Source organism: Miniopterus schreibersii, assembly GCF_964146895.1.
Source record: "Miniopterus schreibersii genome assembly, chromosome: 17".
NCBI classification, from domain to species: Eukaryota; Metazoa; Chordata; class Mammalia; order Chiroptera; family Miniopteridae; genus Miniopterus; species Miniopterus schreibersii.
In genome coordinates this window covers 15,401,928-15,425,320 of record NC_138117.1, presented here as the reverse complement: position 1 = coordinate 15,425,320, position 23,393 = coordinate 15,401,928, and the positions used below count along the sequence as shown (strand labels likewise).

At 39.5% G+C, this 23,393-nt stretch overlaps 1 protein-coding gene across 9 annotated transcripts in view; it reads left to right on the top strand.

Annotated features, from left to right (window-relative positions):
- ENPP2 (ectonucleotide pyrophosphatase/phosphodiesterase 2) overlaps positions 1-23,393 on the top strand; it is a 95,788-nt gene that overhangs the window by 30,823 nt on the left and 41,572 nt on the right. For all 9 annotated transcript variants that reach the window (XM_081116344.1, XM_081116343.1, XM_081116349.1 and 6 more), the window contains exons 3-9: positions 2,693-2,848; positions 6,610-6,735; positions 9,174-9,234; positions 11,011-11,108; positions 11,298-11,377; positions 12,085-12,204; positions 19,003-19,058. In XM_081116344.1, the coding sequence (XP_080972470.1) occupies positions 2,693-2,848; positions 6,610-6,735; positions 9,174-9,234; positions 11,011-11,108; positions 11,298-11,377; positions 12,085-12,204; positions 19,003-19,058 (697 nt within the window). The remainder of the gene's footprint in view (positions 1-2,692; positions 2,849-6,609; positions 6,736-9,173; positions 9,235-11,010; positions 11,109-11,297; positions 11,378-12,084; positions 12,205-19,002; positions 19,059-23,393) is intronic.

Here is a 23,393-nt window from a genome sequence, read left to right as displayed (position 1 = left end):
AGTACTACATGGCTCAATTCATCTTCCCACTTCTCTTCCTGCCTTTTGTCACCTGAATCTGCGTCAGCCACAAATGAATTTTTGACATCAGTGTCCCTAATCCACACACACCCAGGCATTTACTCTGATCCGAAAGCTGTTGGTAACCCAGTCTAGGGTATAATACTTTTTGGGAGCTAGATCTTGGCATTATGAGTGTAAGGACAACTCTTTCTTAACAAAGCTGTCTTCAGCTTAAGGGTTGGTAAGGAGGATTGTGATTGGTAGGAGCCAGCTATTGAGTGAGATTCAATGATTTTCAAAAACAAAGTACGGGATAAATTTAGAGAGTGATTAAGAAAATGGAAAAAGGCACATTGATATTCGAATGAAGAAAGGTTAAAAACTGGCTAAAAATTCATTAGGTAGTTTGGAAGTAAAGAGATAGTGAAAAGATTAGGTGAGGGAAAAGCAAAGGACATGGATAGAGGAAAATTTCAAACGCATGCTGGGACACCATATAGAAGAGGGGACAGGACAAGTAAACAACAGGAACCTGTATTTTGAGATCTCTTCTCATGATCTCAGCTATAAGCATTGCGAGGCATGTTTATGTATGCGGCTCAGGGGGATGAATGCCGCTCAGAATTTATTTGACGGCTGTTGGAGTGATTCTGTCTAAGCAGAACCCTTAAAAATAGATAATTCATCATAAGCATTTTCCTTATCTTTATTTTTTCTATAAGACTCCCTCTATTTTTCCTTTTTTCACATCTCACCGCCCCCCCACTAGTTTCTTATGGTCTAGCATGCCCTGTTGATAGGTTGGCCAAAGTCAATAGAAGAATGTGGTTTATGAACCAGAGGGAAGGCATCGCTTTGGAAACCGGGCATTATTTCCTAAACTGAACTGGCCTGGTTTGTATGTATTTCAACATCCCAGAGTCAACCATGCAAAAGCGTTTCACATCTCACGGTCTAGTGAATCTGTTTGCTTTAGTTGAACTGATCTGATGCCATAAAGGCTCAAATGGGTGATCCTGACTTCAAAGAGGACAGAGGAGTAAGGGATGGACAGGATGTTCAGATAAATGGCTTCGATGAACCTGGAAATGTCATTTAGCATCTGTTCTCCCCTGTGCCTCTGTGTTTTCTTGACTTTAAAAGTAATGCATACTGATTATAAAAAAATAAAAAATAATTATAAACATGTAAATAAGGAAATAAAATTACAAATGGTTTGACACAAATAATATTAGGATATTTATATGTAATATATATTATACAATAAATATTTTATATACATATATACATAGGCATACATGAGAGACAGAAGTCAATAAACAAATAAAAAGACATATGTAAAATGTCCTAGAAGTTTCAAACTAGAGAAAAGTAAAAAGTCTCTTTGCCTCCCTCTTTCTCAGTCATTTTCCCCAAGTGTAATTTCCATAAAGATTTTCTTATAGAAAACAGAAAGTTAATTATACCTGCACTTCAAAAAAGTTATGCACATCTACAGTTTTTCTCAGTGCCTCTGCCCCCCTCTCCCTCTCTCTCATCTCTAGCTCTTGCTCTGTTTTTATTTTTATCTTTTTCCTCATTGGTCTTTTTATCTCTGTTATATATACTACTTAATGTTATAACACTGTTCTGTACTTTGATCTTAAAAAAACCCCACTTGTTCAGATACTCTGTAGAGCTTTCCATATTAGCCTACACAGATCTGCTCATTCTTTGAAGGGCTGGGCAATATTCCATTTGTGGCTAGAGTGATTCTTTCTTGTAAATACATTGAATCGTTCGGTTTCTTTAGGAAGAACTGATATTTTTAGAGTGTGGATATTTTTACCTCTAAGATGGTGTGTCTTTCCATTTAATTAAGTGTTTTAAAAGATCTTTGTGTAGAATTTTGCTGTGTTCTTCATGTAGGTTCTACGCAGGTCCTCTTACATTTTATCTTTCAGGTACTATGATAAATGGAACTTCCCCTTAATTTTTGAACTTACATTGCCTGTATATTACAAACAAGTGGAATTTTTATCTCAGTTCTTTCCCCCCGCAATTTTTAGTTGATTCTTGAGATTTTTAGCTATACAACGATCCTATGAAAATAATGAATAAGAATTTATTTTTGACAAGCTGAGATAGTGGAATTTGTGTTTGTGCAACTCTAGTTACAGGTATAGATTGTGTGGCTGGAAGAGATCTTAAAATCTCTATTCCAATGCCATATGGTCAGACTGTTCTCAGAACATTTAGGTCCAATTTTCCTTACAAAAAACGCTATGGATTTTCAAATAAGGAATGAGCTCTTGTCTCTCAGTTCATAGATCGAAGTTCCCTTCTGTCCTGACATCGTTAGCATCCACAGAGACACTAACCCTCACAGATCTGTAGTCATAATACTTGTAAAAAGTAATAAACCCAATAGCCAATACTTGTTCTATATGTCTGACCACCTGCTAAGTGCTTTGCGTGGCTTGTTTCATTTAATTCTCATTATAACTTCGAGTTACTTGTATTAATCACCTCACTTTACAGATGGAGAAACTGGCACAAGAAAGTCCCACAACCTGCTGAGGGGCCAGAGCCAGGCTGCTGAGCCGGAGTCGGACGGCATCACGGCACTGCACCGCTCCCCAGGGCCACCCCTCCACGGTGACCTGACCCGCTTCCCCGTCCCATTGCCTTTGTCTCTTGTGTCTTGCAGTGTTATCAGACTCCCCCTGGACCAACACCTCCGGCTCTTGTAAGGGCAGATGCTTTGAGCTTCAAGAAGTCGGACCTCCCGACTGCCGGTGTGACAACCTGTGTAAGAGCTACAGCAGCTGCTGCCACGACTTCGATGAGCTCTGCTTGAAGACAGGTATGCCGCTTTTGGGTCTCCGAGCCTCAGGCAGGCGGTCCCCCCCCCCCCCCCCCCGCTGCTGTGCACCCTGCCAGGGCCACCCTGCTTTGCCAAACCAAGTCGTACGCTTTAGTTTTGTTCCTTGAATGATGGTCGGCTGTGTGATGAAGACACCCAGCATGACTGTTGTTTCCATACGAGAAGGTTCTTTGCAGCTGCAGTCATTTCCTGGTTTTGGAAATATCTGTGGCCAGGCTTTTTTCTTTTTCTTTTAAAAAAAACCTCCATCATTTGCATCTCTTGCTGTCAATTCGCTCATTCACTGCATGGGCACATGGGCTGAAATTGTGTATGTTCATTAAGTGCTGGGTTTTTCATTTGTATCTGTCTGTCTGTCTTGCACAGTTTCTAGCAGTTGTTTATTTCATCATATGATATAGTGACTATTGGTCTACGCTGATTTTATTCCCTGTTCTCTGTTGCAAGTGAAAATTACTCTGGAATTCTACTTGGGGTCCCATACCCAGGGTAGCTGTAAAATCTCTTTGTGACATATTTCTTCTATACTAGAACAGTCAGTAGAATATGCAGGCTTCTGAAGCACCTTTGGAGACTTTTGCCATCCCACCTGCTCTGTTTCTAAAGCCTGGTATTTCACGTAGGACTTCGATGATCCCTTGTTGGCTTGCCCACCTTGCCTCCGGGCAGTGTCACAGTCAAACCCTCTGAGAAAGATGACACTCGACCCTGTGCTTCAGGCCACTGGATGCAGAGATCCACAGCTCCATGTTCAAGTTATTACTTGCTTTTGAACTTTTATGATGAGCTGATTCTTTAAAAAACTTAACTTCTATTATCATTGATTTTGCTCTGATCTTTCTAATGATATCATTAGAAACAGAGACATTAGCCTTCTCTACCAAGGAAATTGCCCTTAATTTATATGAAAACTGACATCAACTCCTTTACTAGTTCTGACTTGTTTGTTTCCCCCCAAATAAGAGAAGTTTTATTAGGTTGTTTTTTGCATAATACATTTTCCAAACATTTGGTCATTTTTTGGGAGGTGGGCTGCTACTTTCCTTTGGAACTCCTCCCAGTTTCCTTGGTTGTGAGTCTGCAAACTTAAATGCTGAGAACCTTGTAAACTGAATGTATGGATGGAACAGATGTTCCAGCAGAGTCCTTTGGCTCTAAAACATGTTTTCAAGCCAGCAGCCTGTGTTTGCTTGGCAGCAAGAAACTAAGTAACATTTTATGTTTCCTTTCAACCTTGAGTATCTTGTCCCCGACATGTCATCTCAGCCCTCTGGATTCCTGAGCTCAGAGCTCCTTGCAAAATTTAATGGATCTCCCAACTCTAGCTTAGCTTTCTCTGAATGTAGCTCATGCCTTTCTTTCCAGGTTTAATAAATATGGACTACAATAACATTTTTAGAGTCATTTTTTCCCCCTGCACAAAGATAACATATGCCAAATGTGGAAGAGTCAAATATCAAATAATCCCAGAAAGCTAAAGAAAACAGTCTTTGGGGCTCTGCTTGGCTGACACAAGCTCTCTCTGGAGATAAGCGCAATCAATGTTTCAGTGTAAATTCTGACTTTTGTGTGTGTGTGCTTAGAATGTACACGTGTATGTATATTTATACGAGTGTGTATATATCTACTTTGTGATGTATCTTTACGCACATCACCCTTTGAATGTCTTCATCGTAAGTAGTCCATTGAAGAGATACAACCTACTTCATTGAGTAACTGATCAGCATTTATATTTTCCCCCATTTTTGCTATTATTAATGTATCAATGAGCATTACTCATGCATAATCATATTTTTGTCTATTTTCCTTAAGATAAATTCCCATGAGTGGGATTTGGGGATTAAAATGTATATGCATTTAAAAAAATTAAATATATATTATAAAATTTTACTCTCAAAGTTTGTATTTCTCTCCAAGGACACAAGAGCCTTTCACTGCTCTCTTTTCAGCAATTCTCATTTTTACAATTGATGTTCTCATTTCTAAAGTCTTTTTTTCAGATCTGATAGGATCTTTCTTATCACCCAATAAGGTTAAATGCTTTTTATGTCTATTCCCATGTTTGCTTTGAAAATTATGCGGCTGATTGACTCATACCTTGCAACAGAGTTTATTCTGAACCTGAATTTTTAGAAATGTCATTATTACATGAAGTCAGTAGTTCCTAATAAATCTAACTTGTTAACAGTGATGCTCTTCTGTGAGCAAATGGATTTCCTATGGAATTTGGGGAGGAATAAAAGTATGTTGGAGGGTAGAATTATCCTGGAATTGGGGGGAAAACCCTCATGATCTCTATCAGTCTGAGCAACCTTGGAAAATGGCTAGTCCTTGGGAACAGAAGGTCTGGATAAAGGAATTCCAAGCTCTTAATATGCTTGGGAAAAGAAGGCAGTGGAGACAGGGGATGGAATCAGAGAATGGAGTCAGGATGCAAAGGTAACTCTGAAATAATGGGAATTAAACAGTAGTGGCATCATTTTCTAGAATGGCCGCTAATATCGCTTTGCCTATTTATTCACTTAACAGTGGTGTTGCTTAGTAGAATATTAATAAGGAGCAGCATTGCTTTCTAAAATCATTGCCTTCCACTTGGGGCACACTTTAGGAGATGAAGACGTGAAGTGTCCTGTAGCTCAGAGAAGGCTGCCTTGACCATTCCACCTCAAGTAGCAGCCCCACCCTCTCCCCACCCGTGACTGTCAGTGCCACCCTGTTATTTCCTTCACAGCGCTCAGCACCAGCTGAAGTTATCTTTTTTACTGGTTTACTTGCTTATGGTCTGTCTGTCTGTCCCAATTGGCACGTAAGCCCCACGCAGACAGAATCATGTCTTTTTTGTTCTTCACACCTCGAGCGTGGAAAACAGTAGAAAGATTTATTGAAGAAATGAATTAACTCTGAAGCTGCTCAATATGGCAATCCTGAATTCAAAGAGTCACATTGTATTTTCGTGGTAATTTTCCATGAGACATAATAAATGTTCATGGAATACAGAGCGTGTGCCAGGCACAGGCTCAGGCACTGGAGATAGAATGGTGACAAGGGGGTGTGCGTTTTCCTGCACTGGGAACTTAACAGTCTAATGGGCAAAAAAGCCAAACATAAAATAAAACACCCACTTTGAAATGAAAACATTCCTTTTCTGAAAATACCCTTGGGGGAGAGCTGAGCCTTGAGCTGTCAATCAAATACGCTGCGACAGAAACCTGTAACCAGTCTCCTGGCCTCTTGAATGTAGGGACTCAACCTCTCTTATTGTAGGGACGGCTCTATTTTGGTCAGTGATTGGAACCATGAGTGTTTTTAACATCCCTCTTAATCTTTGTCTCTTTTTAGGACTTTAATCTCCAGTGTGTCTTGTAGTAGGCAGAGGCCATATAGTTACACTATCACTTATATTTAAATCAAGCTGATTAAAGTTAAGTAGAGCTACTTCGGAATTACAAACCTCAGGTGCCGTGCATTTTATTGGGCCTTTTGGAACAGTTCGCAGTCCCTAAGGGTTCCATTTCTCCCAAATCGTGTTTGGCTTTGTACTCTGATTTAAAAGTCAGGCCTCCATTCTATTTGTAAGTTCTCCAGATATCATCTGGGCCTCAGGCCAACTCTAATTTCACAAGCAGATGAAATGATGTGGGATTTTCAGCTCTTTTCGTTGGCAACCCTTGGAAGCAATTGTGGCCTCTTTCATTTGGTTTGCGTGGAGCAGCGAAAGTGTTTTCTTGTGCCGATTGCAGCTGGCGGCTGGGAGTGTACCAAGGACAGATGCGGAGAAGTAAGAAATGAAGACCATGCTTGTCACTGCTCGGAGGACTGCTTGGCCAGGGGGGACTGCTGTACCAACTACCAAGTGGTTTGCAAAGGTACATGTTTCCTTGGCTTGGCTTGAGCTTTAAAAGAATAAAACCTGGAGATGCTCCAAGCCATCCTGGCTCTTGGGTGTATAATGCCTTGGATGTGGGCTCAGGCCCGGGGGTGCGGTGGGGGAGGAAGTGAGATGTGCCTTTACATTTCGCATGCTTCCCTGCATTTCACTGATCTGAAATAACAAGGAAATGACCCCAAATTTTGTACTTAGATAGAACCATGGCAATCAAGAGATTTCTACAGTTCCTGTCTTGGGCTTAGGTCTGGTTCCCTAGAAGCAGAGCCTGAGAAAGGAATTCCATGCATGGATTTTACTGAGGGAAAACTGCAGAAAAGCAGTGTGAGAGACCAAGGGGAGCGGGGGCAGGGGAGGCGAGCAAGGGTGCGGCCTCAGGTCAAGTTTCACCTTGGGCTGCTCTACTGCAGGCTCTGGAGAGGAAATCCGTGTTCTTACACTGAGGCCAGGGGTCTCCACAGTTGGACAGTTGTAAGGCAAGACACTAGCAGCGGCCCGGGGAGGGGTAACTAGCTGGTAAAGAAGGTCAGGGCACCAGCAGCTCCTGTCCTACCCCAAAGCCATGCACGCATGTGCGCTGACTTTGGATGCTTGATTGTAGGATAGGATGGTTTTGTTCCAATAACAAATACTAGTCAGTGGACTACCAAAAATAGAAAAGATGCAGTTTCTGTCTTCAAGGAGTTTCAGTTGCCATGGCACCCACTTATAGAAGTTCCTGGAAGGATCCAAGAATCTTTATGTAAAGTTTGCAAGTCATTTTTTTAAAAAAATATATTTTTATTGATTTCAGAGAGAGAGGAAGGGAAAGGGAGAGAAGATAGAAACATCAATGATGAGAGTCATTGATCAGCTGCCTCCTGCATGCTCCCTACTGGGGCATTGAGCCCGCAACCCGGGCATGTGCTCTGACCGAGAATCGAACCTCGATTCTCCTGGATTCTAGGTCGATGCTCAACCACTGAGCCACACTGGCCGGGTGCAGGTCATTTTTTAGTGTCCACCTTAAGTCCTTCCTCCTAGCTATGGTGTGGAGCATGCAAAAAGAGTGCCGTTAAGCGTAGGGAATAACATATAGTCAATAACACTGTAATAATTATATGGTGTCAGATGGGTACTGGAATTATCGGGGTGATCAGTTCATAAATTCTATAAATGTCTGATCACTATGGTGTACACCTGAAACAAATATAATATCGTATGTCAACCATAATTGAAAATTTAAAAATTAAAAAAATAAAAGTTAAAAAAAAAATTTGGGGGAAAGAGCAAATCGGTCCTGAATCACGTGTGGTACTCGGTTGTGGCAAGAGGGTCTGACATGGATCTTAGGTTTGGCGAATTCCCCTCTCCCAACAGTCATTGTAACTGCTGACAAAGCACAGCTGCGAGAACTTGTGCCCTCTTCCCTTTATTTCCCCGTGTAGGAAATGTACCAATAAACCACAAAGGCTAGTGGACGAGACAATAAAGAAAAAGTCCTAGGTGTCACTGGCCATTGAATCATTAAACACTGGCTTTTGCTGGTTTACAATTCTAGTTTCAGTCCTTTTGTGAGGCCCAAGTGTGCACCCTCGGTTATTGCATGCGGGGTGAAGCTTCCCCATTTTAAGGAGCATGGCACTTACTCACGCCGTTGTTAGTAGTTACAGTCTTGTTGACCAGGGAGATTTCTAATGCTATTTACATGGGAGCAATTTCTCCAAAGTCTTAGTCGCAAATTTTACTTACGTGTAAGGCTCGTGATTTTTGTTTGTTTTACCCTAATTTAAGGTAAATTATTTTGATAATTTTTATTTTCTCTAAAGGAAACCACATTTTTAAATCAGAGTTCTTTCTCTTCTCTGTTCCTAGAGGATGTAGGTTTGTGCTCTCAGATCTTGGTGGAAAATAAAATAAAAGTGAAAGATAGCATTGGTCTTTACTCCTAAATTCAAGGCCTGTACACAGATTTATTGGCAAGTAATCTATTGCAGTCTTGCAGCTGTCATCCCTGCATATTCTAAGCCCTTTCCCACAACCCAAGGGAAGTTGTGCCAGGCTTTCTACATCTTTGAGATGTTTGGTGGCAGAGAAAAGAATATTCCATCTAATGACTAAACAGTTTGTTTCTGGAGGGAAACAAACATGAAATTTTATTCACTGATGCCACTGGTGTTTATATCTAAAAACCATTTAGACTCCGGAGGTTCACATAAACACCACTTGGCATTATTAAATCTTAGCTCTCCCATCGTGTATGGTTGTACATTAGGAAGCCAAACCAGACACTAGACTTTATTTCTGAATTTCTTTTTAGATGATGTCCCCTAAGCAACAAGTGTCAACCAGGACACAGGTCCTGGAATTGTACTCTTCAAGGCTCTGGATGGCATTTATAATTTGATTCACCAACAAATTTACCCATTTTCCTTATAGGAGAGTCACATTGGGTAGATGATGACTGTGAGGAAATAAAGACGCCAGAATGCCCTGCAGGGTAAGTGTATTTTATGAGTAGTATGAAATTTTATGTATTAATTGATGAAACATCATAGGATATAGATGGGCAAGTAGTTAAAAAGGGTATAAAATGGAAATCCACTTATTCAGGCAAGTTTATGAGTAATGTCAAAAGCTAGAATGTGCATCTTAAAGTAGTGAAATTAAAAAAAAAAATTCCTAACACTTCTGCACATAGCAGAGACTAAATAGTCTCTATTCCCCACCTTAGCTGGAGATTTTACAAACTGCATCTAGATATCACTGAAGAAGGAAAAAAATTTTTGGCAGTGACTTGTGTTTTCCGTGATTTCCCCCCCTAAAGTGCTGCTTTTGCCTCTTTTTTTGGGGGGCGGGGAAGGGAGATTCTAGAACTTCTCCAAAATATCATCCTAGATGGTAACTCCTACAAAAAGCTGCAGAAACTTGACCAGTCACCGCAGCAGTGACACCCTACAGCTCAAGTGGGACCAGCATCAGGCACTTACTACACCTTTCAGGAAACTGTTGAAAATTCACGGACCCTCAAAATGCCTGGCAGAAAATAAATTTTCAACAAATGTGTTTTCATTAATGTATTTGTTGGAGTGTGGTTTTTGTTTTAAGCATAGCTTGGGACACCACATCCAAGTTTTAGATATTGTCCTGATTCTGGTCTCTGTAATGGGTCACCTGGACTTCTTTGAACTTTTAGAATGGGATGGCACTGGTTTCTGACTGTTTAAAATGTGTTTGGTTATTTTTGAGGAAAAAACAACAACAGTCTAAGTGGTAGAAGCCTTGTTAAGTGTTAATAGTAATGTTAATAATGAACTCTTATATAGTATTGCTCTAAATGCTTTATATGTGACTCATTTAAAATATATCTTATTTATTATGTGGCTTCAAACAAACTCAAGCTTATACTTGCTGAATTATCCTTGAATTATCCTTAAATTTTCACAAACAGTTTGGTACATAGTTTAGTAATCTCAAGTATGATTAAATAACTGTATAATTAGAATATAACAAAAAGCCTATTTCATAAGATCTTGCCCTAGTTAGATGGATAGTCTAGTCCTTTACTGATTAACTTTTAGAGATCTTCAATAATTTTAATTATTTTTGCAATTATTTTATAGTTAAACCTAAAATAATTTTTTATTAGTGCTTAGTTCCTTCCTCCCTTCCTCCCTTCCTCCCTTCCTTCATTCGTATATGTGATAAATATTTATTGAAGCCCTACTATGGGTCCAGAAAATAGAAAGATAACTAAGACACAAACAGTGCTTTGAAACTGGCGAAGAAGGTAAACATGTTAGCAGATCATTACACTATAACATAATATATGTAAGTGGTAAAAGAGGTGTGAATTAATGTCTTAAAGGAACTCACAAATGTGAGCAACTAATACTATAGAAGAGGAAACCTTGAGCTGGCTTTTGAAGAGTGAATAGAAGTTTTCCAGGTGGCAAATGACAGAATACATATTCTAGGCAAATACAACAGCTTTTTACATTGTGAAAAAGCTTGTTTGCAATGTGAGAGGCAGGCATGTGAGAGGAAGTACATGAGGGGAAATCAGTCCCTTCCCTGGCTATTTTATGACTTTGGCCATTTAAGTCTGGATTTCAGGCGCCACAAATGCTGCGTGGCTGGAAGCCCAGGCATGCACAGATATCCTCACTTGAGGTTTCATCTTGGAAATCCTTGGTCCCAGTTACTGAGAATGACTCCGCATAATGGAAACTCTGTGGCAATTGTTTTACTAAAGCTTAACGTGTTACCGTTCAAGGTTTGTTCGCCCCCCGTTGGTCATCTTCTCGGTGGATGGTTTCCGTGCGTCATACATGAAGAAAGGCAGCAAGGTCATGCCTAACATTGAAAAACTAAGTAAGTCATTTTCATACTGTGTTCTCATCTGCATGCTCAGCTGTGAGCTTTGAGATCTAGGGACACATGGCTTGAAATGTATTTTGTTATTTGAAATATAAAAGTGAAGGTTCACACGTTCCTCTGATGGTTTGTAAAATGGGTGACCCTTGTCGGTTCTCTTGTTCTGATCTGAACTTCTGTTTCCAGGGTCCTGCGGCACACATTCGCCCTACATGAGGCCTGTGTACCCGACCAAAACATTCCCTAACTTATACACTTTGGCCACTGTAAGTATCTTTTCAAATGATATAGATTCAAAGGGCTGATTTCATCCTGAAGTGACTTAAAGGGAGATTTTAAAAACAGGTTCCTTAGTGTTCAGAGAAAATCTTTCTGTTTTCTATCTTACCTGCCTCAGGGGTTCACAGTAAATGCCTTTTACAATGTTGTAGGTAACTCAGCGTCAATGCACCTTTAAAACAAACTGTTTTTCAAGTACAGTTCTGTCTGAACACACACAGGGCGGCTATGTTTTAATTTTCAGATACTTCCAATTCTACCTTGCTTCTTTAAAAACACCTTTAATTTACTTAATTATTATTATTATTATTTTGGTTTGGGGTAGAAATAGAACTTAGAAAAAGGAAAAATGTACTTAGAAATAGAAACCTTCTTGGTGGTACATAAGTAAATTTCAATTAAAGGTTAATTTGCTATAATAAAAGTTGTTGTCATCTTTTTAAATTTCAACAGTTAAAAAGACTCACATATTAAATTTTTTTATAATAATGTCAGCTTTCTCAGATGGCTTAAAACCAGTCCATAGATAATATTTATGCTTGCTCAGATACATGTACAGATTACATTTATCTTATATAATTTTGGAAATTAATTATTGCTCTAAAACCTTCTATGATAAGAAAATTTATAATAGAACTAATGTGGATGGATTATTATAGTGTTATTTTAGTGATAAATTTCCTTTTACTCAAAGGGGCTATATCCAGAATCACATGGAATTGTTGGCAATTCAATGTATGATCCTGTATTCGATGCCACTTTCCATCTTCGGGGGCGAGAGAAATTTAATCACCGATGGTGGGGAGGTCAACCGGTAAGTTTTGCATCTTTTTGTGTGTGTCTGTACATTGAAACATTTCATCCTAAAACTGTTTACCTGCAAAAGAGGTGCATGTAATTTTCTTATACTTAGCAGTGTTTCTTTTGTTATTGTATATATACATATGTGGATATATGTGTGCCCATAATATACAGGGTGGAGCAAAAGTAGGTTTACAGTTGTGAGTACTCGTAACACAATTTATTCTTGTATTATTATTTATTATCTTCTTATTTTCCATACAAACAGCTGTAAACCTACTTTTGTCCCACCCTGTATATATGTGAATATGACATGTATGTGTATCTGTATATGTACATATAAAATATATGTGTGTATATATATGCATGTGCATCTATAATGTATAGGTATATATGTTTATGTGAGGTTATGATTATAAAAGTGTGAGATGATAAGTTTCTTCATTAGGGTGATAGTGGTGGAAATGCTGACAAAGGGATGAATTTCAGAAACATTTTGAAGAAGGAATAGGTAGATCTTATTGATTTACTAGATTTGGGGGTATAATAAAAAAGAAGTGAATGACTGTAACTACCCCAAAATTTTGGCCCAGGTGATATATGAGCAAAAATAGGGAAACTTGCTGAAAAAAGGGAACTCAGTGGAACCCACAGTACCTTCATTAATTCTTTTGTTTAACCCATTTTTTTCCAAAGTCTTGGAAGTTCCATATAATATGTGGAATCTTACGTTGATTCTGGACCAGTAAATTAATACTTGAAAGAAATCACCCTGTTTACTTCAGATTAGATGGTTGGGCAGAAAGTAAAACAGGGTGTAGGTGGCTTTCCACTAACATTTTTCCTGTGACTGTGTGTATGGTTAGGGGACTTGCTTTGGTCAGACATGAGCAAAGCAGCAACCTAGGGCCCTCTGTGCAATCGCCGTGGCAGGAAGAGTGGGCAGAGTCTGCACACATCCGTGCGTGTACCATCCCCAAATGATCTCATGCCTGGAAATGTTTGCTGCTATCTGTGGGCAAAAGAGAAAATATAAAGTAAGGGAAAAAATGGCATTGCTCTATGAGAAAAGGTCATTTGTGAAAAAAATATTCAGATTGCATAATAAACCAGCATACAAGGTTAAATATGGACTTTTCACTTAAAACCCCACATTGGAAAACTTCTTGTATGTTTGTAGAAGAGTTTCTCTACGGTAGAAGTCCTGATCCTGCTGTCTATTCAGGCCGGGCTCCCAGGAGTCTGTGATGACCTAGGTTGTGAGCACCGTGAAATTTGTTTACAGGGCGGATTTCACAAACAGAGTCTATGGTAGAAGCACAGTGTATGTGTAAATAAAATGATTGAAATTAGAACTCCATCAAGCTGTTGCCAGTTGGTCTTTTATAATAATTCTGTCCTGGAAGCAGACTTGCCTGGAACCACAGAAGATAAAGAGATAAACAGTAATTTTATCAAATTGGATCACCTTACACCGACTGTTGACGTTAGGTTTCCTCTGGGTTGGCATGACTCAGAAGATGAGTCCACACATTCATTACCTTCTGCAGAAGCAGAGCACAGGGATCCCTGTTAACCGGCCCAATGAAGTGAAGTCTCTGTTTCCACTCTGTTTGCCTGTTTCCTTAATGACTCCCAAAGTTGACACATTTGACCAAGTTTAGTACTTTCCTAGTGCTCAACGGGACTGGTGGCGAAACGGATTTGTGCTTCTGTCTATCTTCTTGAACAGGACGCCTTCCATAAGAATGCCAAGGAACATGGGAGCTATAATTTAAAAACATATTTTATTGAAATTTGGCATATAGGAAAAACATATGGACAGAAACTATAAGAAACAACAGGATGAGAGTATGAGATACTATAAATAGGATAAGAAAAGTTATGCCTTCATAAATATTTCTTAAACATTCATATCATCCTATCAGAGGCTTGTACAGTTCACAAATTCATTGGTGGAAAAATAATTGGAGTAAAGAAAATGTTTATAAAAATAGAATAAAAATATTTATAAAAAATAAAAATCTCAGCCCGGCCGGGCGTGGCTCAGTGGTTAAGCGTCGACCTAGGATCCAGGCGATCGCGGTTCGATTCCCGGTCAGGGCACATGCCCAGGTTGCGGGCTGCAGCTGATCAGTGACTCTCTCATCATTGATGTTTCTGTCTCTCTCTCTCCCTCTCCTTTCCTCTCTCTGAAATCAATAAAAGATATATTTAAAAAAAAAAAATCTCAGATAATTAAGTTAAACTCAAATTATTTTTACTGAGTGATTAAACCATGAAAGACATTTGGCTAAATAATATAGGGGTCAGATTAAATGGTGACTAAGAACCACTCTTACCCTAGTTTAAAAATCTAATAGATGGGATGAGGCGCCTGTACAGTGTCCACCTGAAAATTTGAATCTCACCATTAAGCTCCCCAAAACAATTTCTATAATTTAATTTTATCTTTTTTTTTTTTTTAAATCCTGGTACAGCCACTTCAGCAAAGTTGAGTATGCTTTTGAGTTGTCAATCTTTAGGATGTGCTTTTAAACGTTGGCCTTCATTGTATGATCTTACATTTCTCATACATGTTTTACTGGAATTCCTTTTGTTGTTGCTGTTTTGAGATTGTATTTACTTTTTTCTCATTACAAATGTTTGATACTCTTAAGGGAGTTTTTAAAATGTGTTTGTTTCTTTGAAAAAATCTCTCTGCTGTAACCCTGCAATTTCTCACACTAAGATATCTCAGTGGGGCAGCTCCCTGTTCAGCTTAAACCTCGACTCAGCAAGGTAGGGAATGAGCAAGACTCCCAGGGGCCCGCTACCTGTGGGGACCTGAGAAACAAGTCTAACACCCACCAGGTGCACAGTCCCCTGAACCCCAGCTTCCCGAGCAAGGCATTTCTAAGAGGAGCCGATACAGTCTCATCACTTCTCCATTTGCTGGGCCTGTTATTTTCTGCCAGATGCAATGAGCTGGTCCCGAGGCTATCCTCTCGAGTTACTGTAGTATAAAAATGAAAGAAAGATGGGGTGTTCAAGAAAGAGCCAGCGAAGAAAAGAATGACATTGGCTTAGGAGTGAACTTCCAGGCCCAAGGGATTGGCTTGTTGGAAAGTGCGAGTCACCTGCGCACCTCTTTTTGTCGATTTTGTTATCCTGCCAGTGGGAGGCTTTGATTTCTTGTTAGGAAAATTTTTATCTTTCTCTTGTGACTATATCTTAACATGCTTAGGATGGACTCTGCACACCTGACCCCTTTGCTACAGACTCTAATTTACCTTTCAAATTTCAGTTGAAACATCTGTCCCCAAGTAGCCCCTGCTAAGCTCTCCCAGCCCTGGCTAAGGTCAGGGGCCCTCCTTTGAGTTCTCATATTATTTCATCACAAACCTGACCGTATCATTTTGAAATGACTCACATGTCTGCTTTACACTGTGGGCCCCATGGGGGTAGGGCCTTGATTTATTTATTTCATGATTCTCGTGACCTAACCCACAGCCTGGCGCGTGTAGGTGTCCCACTCCTGCGTTTCGGGTTGAAGTGTTCCGCACCCCATTGAGGCCTGTTTGCCTGTACTTCCTTCCTGCTACTGGTCACTCACCTTCTGACCACCTGGAAAGAGTCACGCTGGTCCACAGTTTCTTCTGCTGGGTCATCCAACAACCCTCACAGGCTTACTTTGTTCTGACCCTCAAAAGCCATTGACTGATTTACTCGGGCTGGTACTAGGGCCCCACCCATCCCTCAGGCCTCCCGGAATTCTCTTTATCCCAGCTCTTCGCCTTCAAATGCAAAGGAATTGTTTCTCTGCAAAGAGCTGCTAGAAAGACTACAACAGTGATTCATGTTTTTGAGAAATGTTTTCTGTTTGTTTTCTTTTTCAAGACTTCTCCCCTTCTCACACAGCTGCACCCTTTACTTAATATGAGCACGTGGTTGATTGCACGTTTAAATCCTTCTGGTTGCAGTGGGAAAGCTGTTTTCTTCTTCTTGATAACAGATCAAGAAGGTACAATATTATTCCCATTTGTCCCCTTTTCAGACTATGACATCTAGGACACAAATGTTGAAAACTGTGCCTCTAGATTAAGTAGGGAAATGGAAGAAATAAACCCAGTGTCTCCTCAGCTTATTTTTTTTTTCAGCTGTGTGGTTTTACCAATCACTGAGGAAATTTATATTACATTCAAATTCAGAGAAATCATAATTCCATTTCTCTGAATTAACAAGGAACTAGGAACTTCTCTCTCTCTCTCTCTCTCTCTCTTTCTCTCTTTTATAGCCCCAGAGGCTCTTCACTTTTCTGCTTTTGCACCAATGGTTTAGTGCCTTTTTTCCTCTGCAATTACTAGATTTAACTTCTGAAATATAATAAATACATATGAGTTGCAAAGGAACTTTTACAGCTGCTTATGATCTGATTTAACTTAACTCTCTTTATGCTTCAGTCTAGTACCATTTGCTAAACCTTGACAGGTCGGCTTCATTACTGCTAGAATCCTTTTTGAGATTTTTAAATGTGTTTTTAAAATTTCAAGTATTCTCTCTTATTTGTTCTCTTTTTGCACTCTTCTGACCATGCTCCCCATTTCCTTTTAGAAAATAAGGTCAATGTGACTTACCAAGAAGCAGGGAGAAATTTTTTGCTTCTTTTTATTTTTAGAAGAAATAAAAATTTTGAACTTTTACATTGCCTTCATTGCTCACATTGCTCTTTATACAACTGGCTAATTTTTTTCTGATTTCAAAGATGTTAACTGTCACTGTAAAAACTTGGGGAAGTAGAGGAAAATATAAAGAAAGAACGATCCTGATTTTGCCATTGGGATACTTTTAGCACCCACTTCTGTCTTCTCTCCCAATGCTCTCTCCTTACACCCCCACAAAGCCCGCTTCTGGTGATCTTTTCCCTTGAGTGCTACTGAGCTAAAAGTTATTTATAGGGCTTCCTGTTGCCCAGATAGTGCCAACATCAGCATGAGTTCCATAATACAACGTTTGAAAGTGTAGGATCATCATTAGAAAACCCCAGGTCGATCTTACATTTCATATCTGCCAAATATTGCCTAGTACAACTTTCTTGGAAATAGCAAGCCACTCAGTTTTTGAGGAAGTTGTGTGGATATGAACACTCTAACCCTGAAATTAAAATAAATATGAAACTAGATCACTTAACATGAGAAACTGGTCTTTCTAGGACCTAGTGTGGTTTTGAGGCACCTGGGGCTGGGTGGGTGTCCAGCACTTAGTTTGAGTGCATCTGCTCGCTAGTGGAGGTGCTGGAATATGAACGAATGAACTCCGGGGCGCAATTTGGATCCTGGTTGAGCTGGGGCACCCGGGCATGCCAGAGTTTGTACATAGGTTGAAATATACTCTGGACCAAACCCTGGAACGCTGCTTGGAGCAATCTGAGATCCTTCTCTCTCTGATCCATCCCAGTGGGAAGCCACCTGTGCCATGCTGATGACATCTAGGATCCGAGAGGGTGCATATGCTCTCCTGCCCCATCCCTCACTTGCCAGCTGCAACAACTGCAATTCGGGGGGCTGGGGATTTTCAGTCCCCGCCAAGGAACTGGGAATCTTTGCAATATTCTCCCAGGCCAGGTGTCTCAGACCCTTCTGAAACCATGGCCAACCTCCTCCATGCCTTACACCTCCCAGTTACCGCTTTGATCACAGAAAACAAAAGTTTTCACTGGAGCCAGTAAGACACTTCCAAAGGCTGGATGAAATGAAACCAGAAAAGGGAGTGGCTGCAATTCCTAAACCATTTTTGCTTTGGTCTTATAACAAGCCACACTTCTCCTTACTGTTTGTCTCCTAAAGTAAGTGGGTTTCTTTTCACAGACTGCTCTTCAGTGGGACACTGGCCATCCTAAGCTGTTTTTAATGTTACTAGAATAACTGGATTATATTTCTGTCCATTATTGCATAATAATTAAGATTAAAATTGATCAAGTGTTTACCAAATACTAAGACACTGCTTGGAGGACTTTAAATATAATAAGTCCTTAAAGCCTTGAATAATCCTATGTGCTAAGGAATACTATCAATATTTTAAAGGAAACTGAAGCACAGGGAGCTTAAGTAACTTGCTGGAGGACCACAGGGCTGACTGGTAAATGACAGAGACAAGCTTAAAATCCAGCTATCTAGTTGCAGAGTCAGGTTCTTAACTGCCCTATCTTCTGCCTCTCAACCGCATGTCCTGGAAAGATTTTAGAAACCTTAATGAAATGCTTGGTTCACCTAACTTATTCCAGGAACTTATTCCTAAAATTCCATTTACTAACAGGCTAAAAGAGATTCAAGGGAAAGTCCAGAATAAAAAAAAAATGACACCTTTTTCTTCCTTTTCACTCACCTAGTTTAAAACAAAACAAGACAAAGCTAGGTTTCAAGATCCTGACATCTGTGTGCCAAATTGGGATTCTCCTCTGTAGGCTTCCAATAGTAAAGGAAACATATGGTCCACTCCAGGGTCCTTTGATGATCAGAATTCTGCCTAATCTGTGATGTTCAAAACAATGATCCGAAAAGAAAGGTACAGAAGAGATTTTTGAGATGAAATAAGAATTTCAAAAAAATGCCACTAGAATCATAGCAGAGCTTTTGAAAGCTTTTGTAGCAAACATATCAAATAACATTTATGGAAATAATGATTCTGACTTCCAGATGTGAAAAAATAAAAGGTTGCAAATAATGTGAAATTTATGGTGTGGGTAAAGTATCAGATAGCTGATCTAATGTATTTTAAAACGTTTTGACCAAAACTCAGAACATGTGATAATCCTCTTATTTTTCCTTATTAGCTATGGATTACAGCCACCAAGCAAGGGGTGAAAGCTGGGACATTCTTCTGGTCTGTGTAAGTGACCTTTCTTTTGTCAATGTTTGTAAAATGACAGCGATGATTCAGTTTATGAAACATTGATTCAATTTTATTTCATTTCAGTGAAATGTCAAAGTACCTGAACTTATGAATAGTTTCTGATTCAAAATAACCTTCCAGTTATTTTTCCCAGAGACCCTCTCTCCCCATCTCCCTTCTTCTATCTCTCTTACCCCATCTTCTCTTAATCGAATGTGAGGAAGATTTTCTCTCCCTCTTCACGCCATTCTTTAGCTTCCTCTGGCCCCTTTTGTAGGTTTTTGGTCACTTGCCACCCAGGGAATGTATATTTCTCTAGGGCTGTTTATTGCCGTGGTTTGTATTATCATTTTCTATAAATATATAATACCCTACTATGTTTATTTTGGCTCACTTTAAAAAGCTAGTATGGGCTCAGGCTGATGTAGTGGTCTAGAGAGTGGATATTCCAGACATGGAACAAGGGGAAGCCTCTATTTTCCCCAGATTTCCCTAATTAGGAAAATAGGACCACATCTCCCCCCCACAAACAGAGGTGATGGAGAGATTAGTAGTTAATGTTCATAAAATGGAAGAAACTTACCTAATAAATGTGTCAACATGATTATTTTTAAGGCCCTTGGTAAGAAAAGAAATCTGTTTCAACTCTCATGGGGATTTTGTCCCCCCTGAGATGTTCTTTCCATTTTTTTTTAAACCACCTAAAGCTGTTTTTATGTTTGCCTCATACTCCTTAACAAAAATCTGACTATTCTATAATAGCAGTGTGCTGACAGCAATCACAGGCTTCAGTTAATCCAGAGCGGTACTGACTATATTCTCCAAAGTCAGAGAGAAAAGTAGCTTTTTCAGATTCGAACGGCTAAGTCGAAATTGGGCTTGGTGATTTGAAGCGAAGACAGAGTACCCCTTCAAAAGTCTCGTTTCCCTTCTTTTTAAAAGGGGTTTTCTGAGTTGAGAAATACACGTGGGCACGTCAGACAGGACACGGCTTAGCGTAAACGGCATGTTGACTTACCAGTTTAATCCTATGCGTTTCTCTTTTTTTTTTGACCCTTGACTGTCATAGATGCTTACAGCAGTGATTTCTTCTGTTGGACAACATATTTGCCTGCCAAATGGAGAGGAGCCAACAACATAATTAATACTTAGTCCCACCCTTACCCCCGAAACTGCTGCAGAGCTTCATTGAAAAGGCCCAGTGTTCTGGTCCTGAATGGCCATTTTCTCCACCCATTTCCAACCACTTACAAGAAGGTGGCTTTTGAGCGCTCCAAAGATGTCTGTCATTTTGCTTGGCTTCTCAGGCCATTCTTCTTGTATCTTTATGTCTTGGAAGTGACTTGGATTCAGTTTTTCTTTCTTTTTAAAAAATCTTTTTGTAACTTAATAAGAACATGGTCATACTTCCAATTATTTAATGGAATATGTGCCAAGTAAATCTATGCATAGTACATTTGGGGGGAAAATTTAATTTAAAACCAGATTCAAACCATAGACTTGGAAGGCCATCTTTTAAACATGGTTTTGTACTGCAACCTGAATAATTCTTGCTTTTTAAGTGATAATATTTCATTTCAAAATCATCCTCAGCTGATACTGTTACATTTTTTTTAATGTCAATTCCTGTCCAAGGTCAGTAATTCTTTTTATATATGACTGTTTAGAGTGATTCTAGTCACAGCTCTGCCACTTAATAGATTGATGACCTTGGACAAGTGATTTAATCTCTCAATGGGAATGGTAGTGCCTTCCTCATAGGGTATGGTGAAAGCAGAGTGGGTTAACTTACTTAAAGTGCTTAGTAGGATGTTTGGCACATAGAGAACAACCAATAAATGCAATTTTTCTTATTCACATTATCTCTTTTAACATTGACCAGACAATGGCTATGTATGTCTTAAGGTAATTTGTTTTCCTTTATCACTAAATACCTCATCTAGTCCTTCATTTTGCATTCCTCTTTTTCTTTTTTTTTTACCATGTCTAATGTATGAGGTCTCTTGACAAATTCTGTATCAATCAGTGATGGTCGAGATGACAACATGAACCCCATTTTCATTTCTGTGTGGACATACCCATTCTTCCTTTGTCGGATATGTTTGTGTTGACTCTGAATTGTATTTTAAACACTAATGGGTGAGGGGCATGTTGTTTTGGTCTGTGGTTATTTCACAAAGATAATCTAGAATTCCTAGGATATTTAGAGAGCACTTTGTCCAATGCCTCATTTTTTCAAGATTGGAGCACTAAGGGTTAGAGAGGTAAAATGTTGTGCCCAAGGTCACACTTAGGATGGACACTCAGGCCTCCAATGTTGTACTCTTACTACACACACACACACACTCAGTCCCACCCAGAAAATGATAGTGACCTGTTTATCTTTCCAAGCAGAGAGTGGTAACTCCCTTGTAATAGTGTTTTGGTAGTATATTGTATCTTTAATTTTATTCCCACAAATGCCTTGAACATAATAAGCTTTTAACAAATATTTCATGAATGAATGTATCATCTCTTGGGACCTGTGAATCCAGTACATAATTGTAAAATTGAACATTTTTCTATGCTCTTTCTACGTGCCAGGCACTAGTCTATGGGCTTTATATATATTATGTCTTTTGTCCTTACAACAATCTTATGAGATAGGTAATATTATTGTCATCATTTTATAGAAGCACAGAAGGGTTAGGTAACTTGTCGAAGTCTCATCACCAACACATGTGGAGTCAGGCAGTATTCAAACCCAGACACTCTGGTCTCTGAGCTGGTTCTTTTACTCTCTGCCCCTACTGGCCAAGCACCCCATCCAATGAAAACTTTAAAGGGTGAGAGCATTCTGAACTTGACACAAATTCTAACAGCTTGTATTTTTCTGTTAGCATCAAATGAGTTCATCAGAGTCCAGTTTTGTGACTTAACACCAATTACATAAAATAAAGCAGCTTGTAGGTAGGTAGTGAAGTAAGATAAAATGAAAAGGCATTCACTTTTTTTTTTTTTTGAGTTAGGAAAGAATTCAAAATATGTAATTATTTTGTTAAGATACAGGGGATTTCTAAGGCTGAAGAATTAAATATCTTAAGCGATTAACCTGACGTTGCTATGCCTATTTCTAATTCAATCATAGAATGTCATAAACAGGGTCACATTTATTTAACAGCATTGGCATTTGTTTAAATTAGGACTCATTTTATGGTAAACATGATTTTCTGGGTAGGACGGTGTTAGACAGGGAGAGACGCAGAGGAGTGACAAATGCCTGGTCTATCAGAGAAGGCTGGATGGAGCTGGTGGGGGTGGAGACGGGGGAGGCTGCTTGATTAGAGATCCTGCCAAATCCAGCCTCCTGCCATGGCTCTGAAAATTTGTCTTCTCCGTGCTCTCTCTTGCTCACACCCACAGAGTAAATGTTTAAGTGGCTCACCCAACATTCCATGATACATTTTTAAGAGTTTTTAAGAGCAGCTTTAGATTCACAGCAAAACTGAGCAGTAGGTACAGAGATTTCCTATATATCCTCTGCCCCCATGGACGCAGAGCCTTCCCCATGATCAGCATCCTTCACCAGAGCGGCACATTTATCACTAGTGATGAATCTGCACGGACGCATCGCTGTCGCCCAGAGGCTGTAATTCACACTAGGGTCACTCTTGGCTACAGTGACTTTTACTAACCACAGTTAAACTTGGGCTTTAGCTTGAATTCATCATGAACATGCTCTAAGGCCTAGCGCTGGATGGAGGAGCAGGAAGGCATGCTGTGCTCCTTGTTAGGAAAGAGGAAGCAGATTTCCCTATAAATAAAGACATCACTCAGCTGGTGAGCATCTTAAGGAAACCCAGCCAAGGATACAGTGCTGTCCTGTTAGCCAAGAGCTCTTAAAGTGAGTGCCAGATTTAGGGTAATTATATTTCAACAGAGAGTGAGACTTAAACACAAAAGTCATTGTGGATGAAGATTATACCCTTTTTGTCAGTTTCATAATTACATGTGCCCATTCCTGATAGATTTTTATAGAGCTAGAGGAGAATTTCAAGAATGCCTTTCTAAACCCCTTATTTATAGAGGAGGGACTTAAAGTTTCAGATTAAATCTTGTTTCTAAAGGCATCTATCTGTTTAGAGATAGAACGATAACTGACTCTGATCATTAATAAAAATAAGCTTTTTTTTTTTAGCACTTACTATGGGCTAGAAACTGTACATGCCCTTTGCCTGTCTTGTCTCATTGCATTTTCACAGCCAGCTAGTGCGGTGCATTTTGTTATTTTCTTTATTTTACTGAAAAGTAAACCGAAGCCAAAGAGGTCCAAGAGGCCTAGCAGTCAAGAAA